Source organism: Strix uralensis, chromosome 5 (genome assembly GCF_047716275.1).
Source record: "Strix uralensis isolate ZFMK-TIS-50842 chromosome 5, bStrUra1, whole genome shotgun sequence".
In the NCBI taxonomy this organism is placed as follows: domain Eukaryota; kingdom Metazoa; phylum Chordata; class Aves; order Strigiformes; family Strigidae; genus Strix; species Strix uralensis.
The window spans coordinates 41,917,369-41,931,045 of record NC_133976.1 but is presented as its reverse complement, the minus strand read 5'-3'; the positions used below and the strand labels follow the sequence as shown (position 1 = coordinate 41,931,045).

The 13,677-nt window shown below is 39.0% G+C and overlaps 1 protein-coding gene across 1 annotated transcript in view; it reads right to left on the bottom strand.

The window, feature by feature from the left end:
* The window catches only part of TRHDE (thyrotropin releasing hormone degrading enzyme), a 225,038-nt gene that overhangs the window by 49,469 nt on the left and 161,892 nt on the right, over positions 1-13,677 (bottom strand). The window contains exons 10-12 of the mRNA XM_074870583.1: positions 11,200-11,288; positions 2,188-2,321; positions 2,034-2,089 (exon numbers count right to left, since the gene is read on the bottom strand). Coding sequence (XP_074726684.1) covers positions 2,034-2,089; positions 2,188-2,321; positions 11,200-11,288 — 279 coding nt within the window. The remainder of the gene's footprint in view (positions 1-2,033; positions 2,090-2,187; positions 2,322-11,199; positions 11,289-13,677) is intronic.

Genomic DNA, 13,677 nt, shown 5'->3' with positions numbered 1-13,677 from the left:
TAAACCTACTGCTTGCAAACATGCACATCCTTCCTCCACCCAGACCAGCTTGTAAGGCACGTACTCAGAGTAATACTAGTGACAGGAGTCTGTGCAAAGATTTTAAAGAAACAGGAATCTAGCTACGTATCCCTGTTGGAAGACTATTTCCTCATAAGTAATATCTATGTATGTGTATGTGTATACACTGTAAATATTTAACTCAACTACGTTTTTCCACAGTGCATGAGTAGCAAATGCAGCAGCATCCACTGTAGCTCATCGTTAACGAAAGTCAAGTTTTTAGAATGGGAAATCTTGTGAAAGGCTTCACAGCGCTCTAGCGTAGTTACCTCCAAAAAAGCAGCAAGATCCACTATGACCATGAAAGTGCTTTGGAAACCAAGCGGGAAATGCATTAGTCATCTAATCTCTTTTTTTAGATGGTTTTTAGGTAGACAAAACTTGGCCAGACAATGAAGGTTGGGCTGTTAATCAAGACCTTGCCTTCATGCTTCATAAACAAGACATCCTAGTGCACTGGCTCAGTGCTGACTCAAAACAAAAACACTCACCTACAAGAATCAGCTTAAGTGACAGCTTTTTTTAGTGTCTAGATTTTCAGGGAAGTCTAGCCACATCTGACTGTGTTCAGTGCATGGAAAAAGAAGAAAGCGACACACTGATTCTGTGTAACTGCACACTACTTCTCTGAGGTGCCAAAACCACATAAAATGGGAACAGATTGTTACATTACTGAACATATAGTAGTTCTTCTAATAGTCTAGATATTTCAGAATACTCTGCAATATTCTACTAGCCAGAGAGTATGCAAATCACGGTCCACTGAAGCCTGAAGTGATGTCCTTTACTGTTGCAAATAGAAAGATGCCACAAGGCAAGAATGAAGGGCTGTGAAAAAAGCAGATGGCTACTTCTTCTCTCCCCATGATGCCTCCTTCCCTACTACATCTCTGCACTGCTAAGTAAGGGCTAATCACTGGCTTAAGTCATATATTCAGTCTAGTACTGGCAGCAGGAACAGAGTGGTAGGGCACACAACTGTGTTTTACTGCAGTGATGCTGGAACATCACAGAGCCATAATTTCTGTGTGACACTGTGCCTGAATCTCAAACATCTCCAGTGACCATTTGTAGTGAAATGTACCTCAGTACTGCTGATTCTTGCAAGCCCCTGCTCAAATATGGCTATAAATACTCTAGCAAGCAGAAAAGCCGGTACTATCAGGAATTCTTTTCACGCTGCCTTTGACATCACAGTGTTTTACTGATGCAATGTTCCCAGGCATCTCAAGAATCAAAAAGTTTGAAATGTTCCACTACTTTCCTCTGATTTTACACTTTCACTACCAACGCATTAGATGTCCTGATTTCAAAATAGGGACAATTCCATTGCCTCAATTCATAAAGAAGGCATTACCTAACCAGCTCTGTATGTGTTAATTATGAACTCTGATCATAGTAAAACACAAAATGTTGTATAAATTCCAGAAATGCTCAATGGAACTCTGATTTTTCATTCTGCATGAAAAACATCATGCAGAAAAAGTCTTTTCTATCAGATTAAAAGAAAAGAAAGATATTGGAAAAAAGATATAACAGTACGAGTCAGGGCAAAAAAAGTTACTGAAGACGGAAGGTGCCTTCCATCACAAATTAAATACAGCACAAGGGTCAGTTATAAAAAAAGGAGAGGTGGGGCATTAGGGAGAAACAGAAGGAAAAAACCTCATTCATTAGAGAAAGAGGAAATATATTATTTATCTCCAAAGCGTTAAATTGAACTTGCTGCAAAATTGATCAGATCTCTCCAGACTCGGATATCCTACAGCAATTATTGATCAAAAGCAGTGAATGTGCTACAGACCATGTTTATGTGCCATACAAAAAAAAAAAAAAAGGGGGGAGGGAAAAAGAACTAAAGTGTGTTTAAAACATATTTAACCTCAAAACACACTCAACTGCCGAGGTAATGATTGCATGAGTTATTGCAGCAATGTGTATGAGGATAGATTATCTTCAGGAAAACATACCTGGCTAGATTGAATGCATCATCGATCAAGCCTGCTCGATTACTGACAGAGATAACCTGTGAGGGGCAAGCACAAAAATTGAACCATTTAGGGTGATGAAACAGTGAAGGTTCACCTATCAAAGCAGATTTTAGGGATGCAAAGAGGAGCTTACCTCATGGTTCCTTGTCAGCTGATTAATTAGCAGCCTCCAATTCTTAATATCATAATTAACTCTAAAGTAGCCAGTCTGATTGATGTTCCCCAGCAACCAACTTGCCTCTTCCAAAGCAGGAATTCTGTGGTGTTCTAGAAACAAAGAACAAGATGGGAAGGGGACTTGGTATTAAATTTAAAAATTCTAAAGACATATCTGTTAAATTCTCTCAAATTCTCTCCTTCTTTACATAGCCATGAAGGCAATAAAATTAATTCAAAGACTAACAAAAACATCGTGCTTGATTAATAATTTCCTTTACATCTTCTGATGTAGACACACACCAGCTGACATTCCTGTGAGGACCTTTTTCCCACACAGAACTCCAAGAGTGTTTTTATTCTGGCAAATAGTATATATATATGAGAGATGCCTATTTTAAGCCTGGTACCCTGATTCTGGTCATGCTAAAATAGCTTTCTACAACCTTAACTTCAACATTTCAATGGATGTGCTATAGAGACAAGACTAAACCTGTGGTTTAAAAAAAAAAAAAAAATCGTTAAGTGTTTCTGCATCTAGTCAATGAAGCTTTTATATTGGATTTTAAATTAAAGTATTTGTACAGCTTCTAGCTACTAACCACTGAAAGTCTCCCCTTTACAGCTAGACCAATTAACACTATATCAACTAACCTGTTCTTCCTCTTTCCCCTCTTCTTAGGTAATCACTTTGGGGCTGGAAGTCTAAATTTATTCTAGTATTTGTACAGTCAGGCAGTCCACAACTATTTGCAGGACTAGGGATTTCAACAACAAAAATGCCCTGAACTCACAACACACAGTTCTTTCACTATGAAAAGAATCATCATGGAATGAAGCCTCAGGCTTCAATGTCTCTTGAAGAAGCTTTCAATCTAGCAAGTTATTCTGACAAAACTGATCATGAACCAGAACTCACTAAAAATTCAGCAACTTTCTTTTCTACTATAACAAAATTAGTTTGTACACTGTTGACAAAAGGAACAGTATTCTCATGCATTTTTAAAAATAAAAAAGAAATACATAAAATTTGTTTTAAATGTAATTCCATCAGGGAATTGTTTGGTGTGCCTGAATTCCCTGAAAGTAACGAATGGGAAAAAAAGTTAACAATACCATCTTAACAATTCACACATATATCTAGCACCTAGACTCACTACAGAAATTGGTTTGTTTCAGCCTTTCTCATAAAAAAGTAATTTCTGAGGAAATAATAGATGACTAGGACTACAAATAAAAGTTATGCTTCTCCCTTGACTAAATATCTCTCGCAAACACACAACTAACTACCATTTTAAGGTGCAAAAATACAAAGAGAAGCAAGACCCCAATCCTAAGGACACCCAATTATATGTTTAACTTTAAAGTCATGGAGTTATGTTATGCACAGAAAATCAGATAAAAAGCTGCAAGATTAATAAAGTTCTCACCTAGGTAGTTCTGACATCATTAAAATCTCTTAAAAATACACTTCCTAGAAATAATAAACCCAGAATAACTCAGTTGTTGCCTATTCAATTCAATTGTTATTGATCTTTCAGGGTTCATCTAACTTGCACCAGTTCAATTTAACTATTCTACACAAACAATTGAGAGAAAAAAATACAGACCACCAGTTTTGGTTAAAATATTGATTACATCCATTTACTTATCTGTGCTAAAGTGCCAAGCAGACACATTCTTTAGGAGCCAAAGTATCCTGCAGAATAGGACTAAGTAAGAAAACCAGAATTAAGTCCTACAACTCTGTCAGCTTCCCAGGCATTCATACTGTCAAAGCACCTAAGCTGCTTTTGCCAAGCAATCTGATTTGAAACAAGGTTTTAACACCGGGTGTCCTTCCTTCCACAGGGGTCTATAAAACACTGGGCTATAGCTCAGTCTAAGCAAACTCTATACTGACAGTGCTCCTCTGTTTAGATCCTTTTTTCACTGGACCAGAAGTCAGAATTGCCTAGTTGCTCCAGCCTACTTATGGAAGACTTGAATCCTGGTTCCTGTGTAAATGACTGAATCTTATACAAAGAAAAACATTACTGTAGAAAATACTGTAAAAGATCGTAACAATTTACAGCATAGTGATACTTTCTTAGAACAGATTTGGATCAAGTATCTGCTGTAAAACAGGGAGAGAAGGAATTTCAATCTGGATCTACCCTGTCCTACTTAGTTTACCCAGCGTGCTGCTGTGCATACAGCCTGTCACCCCTAAATCTCAGCTATGTTCCTTATCAACCTAGTAGCTTTCTTAAGAGCAACAGCAAAAATACCCACTTCTATATCTAGGGCAAACTGCTGAGGGAAATGACAACTTTTAGAGTTCTCTGGGTCTTCAGGGGCATACTGCCATGTGGGGTCAGGAGCAGGCTGCTCAGGCCTGGCAGAAAATCCAATCACCCTAACACAGTACTGCTTTCCACCCATGCTTTTCTGTTTCAAACTAACCTTTAAATGCCACAAGCTGCAAGTAGCTACTTGTAACTGGTTAATCCCTGCACCTCTATGATACCTAAAAGCATATCAAATCGGCTATGAGCACTCATGAATCAATATCTGGGTAAATAAATACATTGAATAGAAATTTTCAAAATCAGATGTAATAAAAAAACTACATACATTTTTTCTTGTTTGAGTATTTGTAATAAATTTTGGTCTCTGAAGTGAGGAAATTACTTATCCTTTAATAAGAGTACCGAATGATACTTGCCAGTCAAATATGACAAATTCAAAATAACCTATTTCACAAGTAACAGCTGTGCAACACCTCCAACACATATTGCTTTAATGGAGAGCAGTATCTTTTCAAAGCTCAATGGCACTATTGCTGTTTGAGTCAGTTTAAATCCAACCATAACCCCTTGCTATTATTCTTCAATAAGACCACTCATGTGTTGACCTTCTCCTGAAATACAGGACAAGAATCTTTCACACCTTTCCAGATCATATAAGCAGGTGGTTATTTTATGGGACTGACTGATGCATGTGCTTCCTATAGTTCTATATAATTTTCTGGAATTTGATGTTTGAGTCTGTTGATTCTCATGCCTTCCTATAAAAGAAATTCTTTCTTTTGGTGATTACAGCAATGAAAATTTCTATACACTTGGGCAATTTCTCCACTTACCACAAACACATTTATTAGTTTCCTGTTAGAAGTATTATAGTTAGGCAAAAGGTAGTCAACTTCAGTGTTAAACTCTCTATTAAACCATTCATGACTTTCTAAACAACAACAAAGATTTAATCTGGGAAGAAATCCATCTTTGATGGTTTTAGTTCACCTCTTAAAATTCAATCTAAAATATATATACAGTTGTAATTTGAGATTAAAGGGAAATTTTTGTAATCTTCTTCCATCAGAAAGTGTTTTTCCATGGTGATGTTTTGTCTGGATGCCTCAGAAAATAACACCATTCTGAAACTTCCAGTTTTGCCACATACATATAGGAGACATTTAGGAGGAAACGGTTAAATTTTATGACATTTGTTTTGAAGTAAAAAAATCAGTTAGGGTCTGATTCTCATTTTCTCTGCTCTGGAAGTGTGAGACAGTCCTCCAGCTGGTGCTAACTGCATGTGGCTTAAAGTTCTGAGCTCTCCCAGCTCTTGAGCAACCTCAACTCCATCAAAACCAGCAGGAATGATGGAAGCCTGCTCCTCCGCACAGCAACATGAGCTCCTTGTGAGGCAGGTCTGGGCAAAGGGCACCCCTCTGCAAGACACTACTCCAATGATGACAAGAGCGTGGGCTAAACACAGTTCTACTACCGTTTCAAGTGTTCAGTCTCACAGTTGTTATTTTAACTCTTCATTTTATACCACCACTAGAGTACTAGGAAATTGCTTTATGCTGGTAGAATCCTACTGGGAGAACTGACTCCATTTTTCTGCAAAAATAACTTCACGAGAGTAGCACAATTTCATGCCAACAACAGCAAGTGAAATTCCTCTGACAAAAAAGCATTTCATGAGGAATTTCATCACAATTACAGTATTTTGTGGAAAGATACTGACTTTAACTAAATTCTGCAAATTTTTTTGCAAGAAATTTTCATACAGGTGGAAGGAAAATCAGAAGTTCTCTTCATCTCACTTGCAATGTTGCCGTAGCTCCATGTTGGAAAAAAATGTTTTGGTATAGTGAAGAGCACAATAAATGGAGCACATCAGTAAATATGATCATGTTCTGTCTCACATACTCTTTCCTCAGACTACCTTTCCATCCATTAACATTCCTATATAATGAAACTGCTAATGTCTAAGGTGATACACAATGCAAGCAGCAGTCTTCTGTTAGGATCTTTGCTCATCTGTTGGGATAAGAGGAGTGATTCTGCTCAGACTGTCAAAATCATCCCAGGATTGCAGGTCTTGTATTCCTGGTCCTCACTATGGCTGACTAAAGTTGTAAAGCAGGACCTATATATTTATTTTACTTCACACTGCTTCCCTTCCTCTTGCTTTTTAAAGATAAAAGAGTGGAGTCTGGAAGCAACACAAGTCAAGCTCAGCAGCTGAGTTTCAGAAAGGAAAAGAAAGGGTATTTTTCTAATGCTGCATTAATGCTCTATTCCCCAGTGGGCAGCCAGCAAACCCCAGCTCAGAAGCAGCTGTCTTCTACAAAACACTTTGTGGAGGAGAACCAGGCTGTCAAGAGGCTTACAGTTAAAGTAGAGATTATCTAGCAGGAGGTGGCATAATATAGTAAGTTGGAACTTGCTGTTTGGAAGGCAATTGCCCTGTTGAACTTTCTTTCCCCCATGTCATGGCAATCCTGTGGAGATGCTAAGAGGGATCTGAATGAGAGTCACTCTACCAGAGACAGGGAAGTCCATCAGAGGAATATTTCCCTGGGACATAACAAATCAGTCTAGGTATAGGAGGTGGGGATGGAAAGGGCAGGAAGGCAGACTCTAAAGCTGTATCAGTCAGTTCAGAAGCACTTGCCAAGACACATGGAGATGTTTTCTACTTGGAGCCTGAGCACCAGAACAATCATGCCCAGGGAACAAGAAGTTATGTCTTTGTCCAAAACCTGGCTCACCTTTTTGGAATGCATGCTAGCTAAACATCCACACTTGAGGTTAAGGTGACTTCTCCAGGATTTGCAGAAACATGTCAGGTGAGCCTGTGCTTCCACACTTAGTATGTCTTCAGTGGCAATCACCAACACCTTCCCACAAGCCCTGCTAGGCAGTCATCTTGTGGGGACAGGTTGAGTTCAAAGCTGTCCTTGACTTTTTACCCACTACTGATTTTGGGCTGATCCCAAAACACTGTGGACATTATGTTCATACATCATTACAGCAACCACAAATGGGGCAGCTTATCTAGGAAAAACAGAAACAAGCCTTGGATCTGTGACAGAGCAGAAGTTTGTAACACCAATGACTTCCACAGTGCCAGTGAAATCTATCATTCAGCAGACCTGCAAGACTGCAGCACAAAGAGCACTGCAGTCATCTTAGTGTGATGTCTCTGACCTCAGCATGGATAGGAAGGTTAAGCATGAGATGCCTCCTTTGTGACTGGTTTAGTTTTCAGATGTTTAATAGCTGTCAGTCACCTGAAGCACAACAGCCTCATCCACGGCTATGGGGAATGAACAGGGGAAAAAGGTGGTAGTGACATATCTGTGTGCAGCATCCTGAGAGCAAAAGAGAGTGCTCCATTTCACATGCCCAGACAAACTGACCCAGTAAAAGGATCATCTGATGGCTAGTATATGAAGTGATGAGTAGAAAAATGGTTACATAAATGCTATGGCTCACTGGGTAAGGAGAAGACTGGCAGAAGCACTTGCAAAATGAAAACCTTCCAAAACTATGACTACATACTTTCCACAAACAGGTGAATATGAAACATCTTATAGATTATGTACTTTGTCAGACAAGTTGCCAAGGCCTGGCACTGTTCTCTCTACAGGATTTGTTTAAAGGACAATGAATTACATCTCCAAAAGACACTGCATAGTTCTAATTTCCAGTGTGTCTTTTCACCTTGGTGTTGTGAGGAGTGGACAGAATGAGCTCTGTTGCCAGCAGTTGGGATGATGTGCAATTATCTGAACTAATCCTGTTCAGCATATTGAACAATCACCAACTGGCATGCCTCACTATCTCTAGTATGTAACCAGACATGGCCAGGATGAGTAGAGAGCAGCAACGCAGGCATCTTAGTGGCTCTTACAAGACTGGACAGCAGTCACTTATCCCTTGCTCATGAAAATGCCAACTGGCATCCTACAATACCTTGATGAGGTCACAAACACAGCAGCAAAGAGGATGCAAAACTCAGTAATTCTCTCTTGTCCTTATGGATATACATGAAGAGACTCTTCCATCAGCAAATAAACATCCCTGGTGAACTCTAGTGTAAGGTAGGGGATGTACTCCCCTGGGAAATTGTTATTTAAACTACCACAGAAAAGGAATATTTCTTGATGGCAATATATGTAGCTATTTCAAAACTGCCATGGTTTCATTTCTTTCAGATAACACAAAGACAAGGTTAATTTTATTGAAAAATTTAAGTCATATGCCAAGAAAGCATAATGGTAGCCATTAACTTGGACCCTCTTCACTATTGTCAGCTGAAATGAGGTATGTGATCAGTATTACATGACAGACAGCTGTTCAACAGCTCCTATCCACTCTTCAGGTTACACTGGAAGCTTCTTTAGCAGAGTTTAGTCAACAAGAAGGAAACACCCGCTCCTTCCTAAAGAGGGTATGGAAACCATCCCCGTGAACAGCATTTCCTCCAAATTTGATTTGAGTATCCACATTCCATTACACTCACTTGAAGAACAATGTGACTATTCTCAATCTTCCAAATATACTCTGGAGTAGTTTGTTTCACCTCCAGACTACTCACTGGGACAACACTTGAAACCGTGTCCTCCGCACAACAGAAAGTCTTCAGGACTCTTCCTGTCCACAAGAATCAATCCCAGAAACTGTCCTTTCCAGTCTCAGAATCCCTCCCACATCTCCATGAAACAAACACACCAGCTTCAGAAAATCTCCAGGAGTATCACAAAATCATCTATACCAACCCCAATACATAACCGCACGTACAATGAATCATACTTTGAGTACATCCAGGGATGTTCTTACTGACTTTTTTATGTTGAGGAATTCTCCAGCTGATCTAGACAACAATAAACAGAAGCAAGAGGACATCCTTGTTGTAGTCATAAGTTTGCAGTCTCATTTTCAATGAGGCACAGCAAGTGAGTGAGTAAGTAATGAGGAAGGACAAGGATAATGACAATAGATCACAGTGGCATTGATTCACTACACAGGAAACTGATGACTCAGAAAGGTTCCTCTTTAATTTCTATATAGCAGCCACCCCAAAATCATTGCTCACACTGGCCATCATTAATTTGTTGATTTCTTGAAGACATTCCAATAGGAGCAGTAGATCTCAAAGGAGTGGGTAGTGGTTTTATGGACTTGTTCCTCCACAGCACTCTGCAAGTAAAAGGCAATGAGGAAGCAACTGTGCACGTAATAGTGATATACTGAACTTTCAAGGCAGGAGTGAAGGGGACGAGGCATGAATGTACAATCTAATGAGATGAGATGAGATGATCAACTCTCTCTGAAGTCAATGGGAATCTTTCTATTAACTTCAATGAGAGTTCAGTCAAACTCTAAAGGACAAAAGTAGAGCAGGTCAATAAGGCAGACTGTGGAAGTGCAAACAGGTTTTGAAGTATTCCAGAGTTGTTAATATTAAAAAGTATGACCAATGAAATATATTTCTGCAAAGTGAGGCAGCATCTGTATGCTCTGACTAGAGTACGTTTCCCAGGTATGAAAAGTGCCCTGGTCCCAGGTACATTTCTAGATCATTATATCACTGGAACAGCATAAAACATGTTACATTCTGATAGGTTGCAAACGATCAGGGCAAAGAAACACATACTTTATACCACTAGAATGTTGGGATACTCAGATTTCCACTGATCATGCACCATTCATTTCTATTCCTGCTGGTTACTAAGCTCTATGTGACTATTATATTTTAGTGTCTTATGAAAGAGAAAAAAAAGGAAAGAAACACAGGCTCACACTGGTTTGACTCTTTCCTCTCTTCAGTTAAATTTCTATCAGAGGGAAATCTCTATACCTTTCTAATTTTACAAGAAGGGATCAGTTCTCCCTCTACAGCCCATGTGTCGAGGGGATGCATGGATCCTTCTTTTCCCTTCCATATAATCGTTCTACTCAAGTCTCCACATCTCTTCCCCCACTCTCTTCAATTTCAGTCCAAAACTGTCAGCTGATGTAGCATGAACTGCTAAGGAAATAGAAAAATATTTCAAATTTCTATGGTGGGATTCTTTTTTGGGTGATAAAAACTCTCTGGTATCTAGCCCTAGCTGTCCTCAGGACAACAACTATTATGACCATGTAGGAACTGAGGAGGAAGAAAATACGTAGTAAGCAGAATAAAGCACTTTTGAGGTCCAGCATCTGGTTATCTAATAGAGAGAAGAAATACTTTCACATAGATCAATAAGGAAACTTTTTGATGACAGTAAACATTTCTTTGCCCTGGTTCAGACTATGAATCGGAGTTAAAAATGCCAGAATTCTAAATACTTTGCATTTACTAAGTCATACTCATCAGACGCTTTGCTATAAAAATATTACATTTAACTTTCACCAATCAATACAGTGAATTGCATTCATCAATGATTTGATATGTGTTGCTAAATATAAAATACTTAGCACTTAGGTACACAGCTTTTCATTATACTGTCTAACTTCTGCAATAATTATAAATCTGGCTTGTTGCTCATCTTTCATTCCTCCTCCCTCCCTTCCCAACTCTCCTTTTTTTGTAATTCATTTCAAGTAGCTAAAACTGGGTGCAGAGCAACTAAACAATTATCTAGGATCAATTCCAAAGAAACAGTCGAGGAAAACACAAGTATGCTTTATGAGATTCCACTGGGAGGAAAGTTTATTTTTACCTGATTTGTTAGACACCCATATAATTGCCTCTGATGAGATGTGGCTCGTATTTCCTACTGCAATTGTTAATGGAATCTGCCACAAGTAGCTGCAAGACAAAGGAGGGGGAATCTAAGAACAAAAATACTGAACTGATTCTTCTCACAGCAATCAGGGATCATGTCAAAGAAATCAAAACACAATTTCAGTAGCAGTGTAAAGATGTGGATTCTAACAAGTTACTTTGATTTTGAAATGCATTTGCTATTAGCAATAAAACAATGAAAAAGTCATTCACCTTAAAAAAAACCCTAAATTATATTTTACATCATTCACAGACTATCATCATATGAGGACTTTTTTAGCAAGGTTTTCCTAATTTAACAAAATGATTCATAAAAAAGGAAATAGTGATTTCCCATAGAAAGAACACTTTTTTACATTTACTTATAGAACTTCCAGGTAAAACATGCTTTGATTTATAGGGACTCAAAAGTTTAAAAATAACATACTCTTCTAGCAACTACTTAAAAAGCTATGATGGGCTTTCACAGCTGCTGGCTTATAAAAACAAAATGAATGGCATGGATCTCCACTTCTTTGCACCATTTATTATCACTTATGTGTATGCAAACTGGACAAAACGTGGATTTGGAGATATGCTGGTGTAATCAGACCCCAACTTCCTTACGGGGTATCACAAATTCTTTCTCATTTGGAATAAATGTTATAATTTATCTAAAACTTTTATATAACATCTTTATCTCAATAACAGAAATTGACTGTATGACGTCAATCTTTTGGGGAAGAAGGATGAATTGCTGCGTGTCTTCCATCATCACCTCTATTCCTGAACTCTCAAAAGTATCATTTCACCAGCCAGTGAAGGAACAGGCATTCCCTGACAGGCCTGCCATGTCATTTTGTACACCAGTCAAGGGGAAGCACTCAATAATGCTACAGGTGGTACCTTTGTCTAGGGAGTGTGTGTGCATTTAATCAAGGCAGCATGGCAAGAGAATGGTCCTAACTCAGGTACACTGTACACTATCACTTTGATACTAAATAAGTATATCATTTCAGACTGATTGAATTAAAATGGTGCAAGGGTGAGTGTGGGCAAGTCTTGATGTCTGCATCAGCCTCTCTCCTGCTAGTACACAGCACTGCAAAAGTAGCCTATGGTACTAAAAAAAATTAGGTCTCCTCCCTTCCACTTACCCAGAAGCCTGCTCCACTGAACTACAACCACCACCCAAATGTCCCACAACCACAGTCAACACGTGCTGGTTTGCAAGGGTTGCCTTGCAAGGCTTGCTTTGGTGGCCTCACCTGGGGGCGGGAGAGACCCCTGCACTGCTAGCCCTGCTGCCACACTCGGCTCCTGGCTCTCCACCCATTTGCAGAGAGCCCCACACACACACGGGGGTTTGCAGCACTCAGAACAGAACCGCATGTCCTGGGAAACAGTTGTCCATAAAGCAGTGATTCAGCAGAGAGCGGGAGATATCTGGAAAACTGTAGAGCTGAAAGAGCTATGAGTGACACTAGAAAGAAAACATGGCATTATTGCCATATGTGAGAAGAAAAAATTGTCCCATGTGATTTTGTGTTCCCTGAATGTTGGTATCATGACACACTGGGAAAATTATTAGATTTATTCACGCACCGAAGACACACTCCACATAAGCACATGCTCTGGCAGACACTTTATGGATAATTAAGCTGTGGCATTTGAAGATGGTATTGCCTTTATCAGTCTGCCCACTCCCTGTGCTGGACATTATCACCTTCCATAGCACAGTCAGCAGAAAAGCATGTCCCCTGGTGCACTAGCTTCTCAGTTCTCAGTCTGAGGTCTTCACATAAAGTCACCTTCATTGTTGGCTTAACTAATATTCTGGACTGTGAACTGGAGTAATGAGGTGAAAACATGTATTGTGTCCTGCTGGTTCTGCTACAATGCCAGTAACTTCTGGGTTCGACAGGTGAGGGCAGGCAGGACATGCTGTGAAGTGAGGCACTGGAGAATATTCACTACTCTCTTAAATACATTATAACTTACTAGACACCCACCAGTGTTTCAGAGTCTGTCCAAAAAACCTTCTAGGAAATATATCATCTTTAAAAACACACCCAGTTCTAAATACTCGGCTCTCCAGAATGAAAAAGATGCTGGCAAACTGTGATCAAGAAAAATGAGCCAAAATTAAGCATAAAGCTTGTACATTATTTGAAAGAACAGGAACTTTGGTATATGAAAAAAAGAACGAACTGCATTTGCATGGTATTTTTATGACTATTGAGATCAACTCCTACTGAAGAAGTTAAACTGCAAAATAAAAGATACTGAGAGCTGCCTATGTAACTGATTTAAACACATATATACACATACACAAATATTCATGTATGAACATATACATGGGCACCTGTTATTCTGAGAAGGAACTTCATAAGAAGATACTTGGTACATTGCAATATCTATACAGAGAAGAATT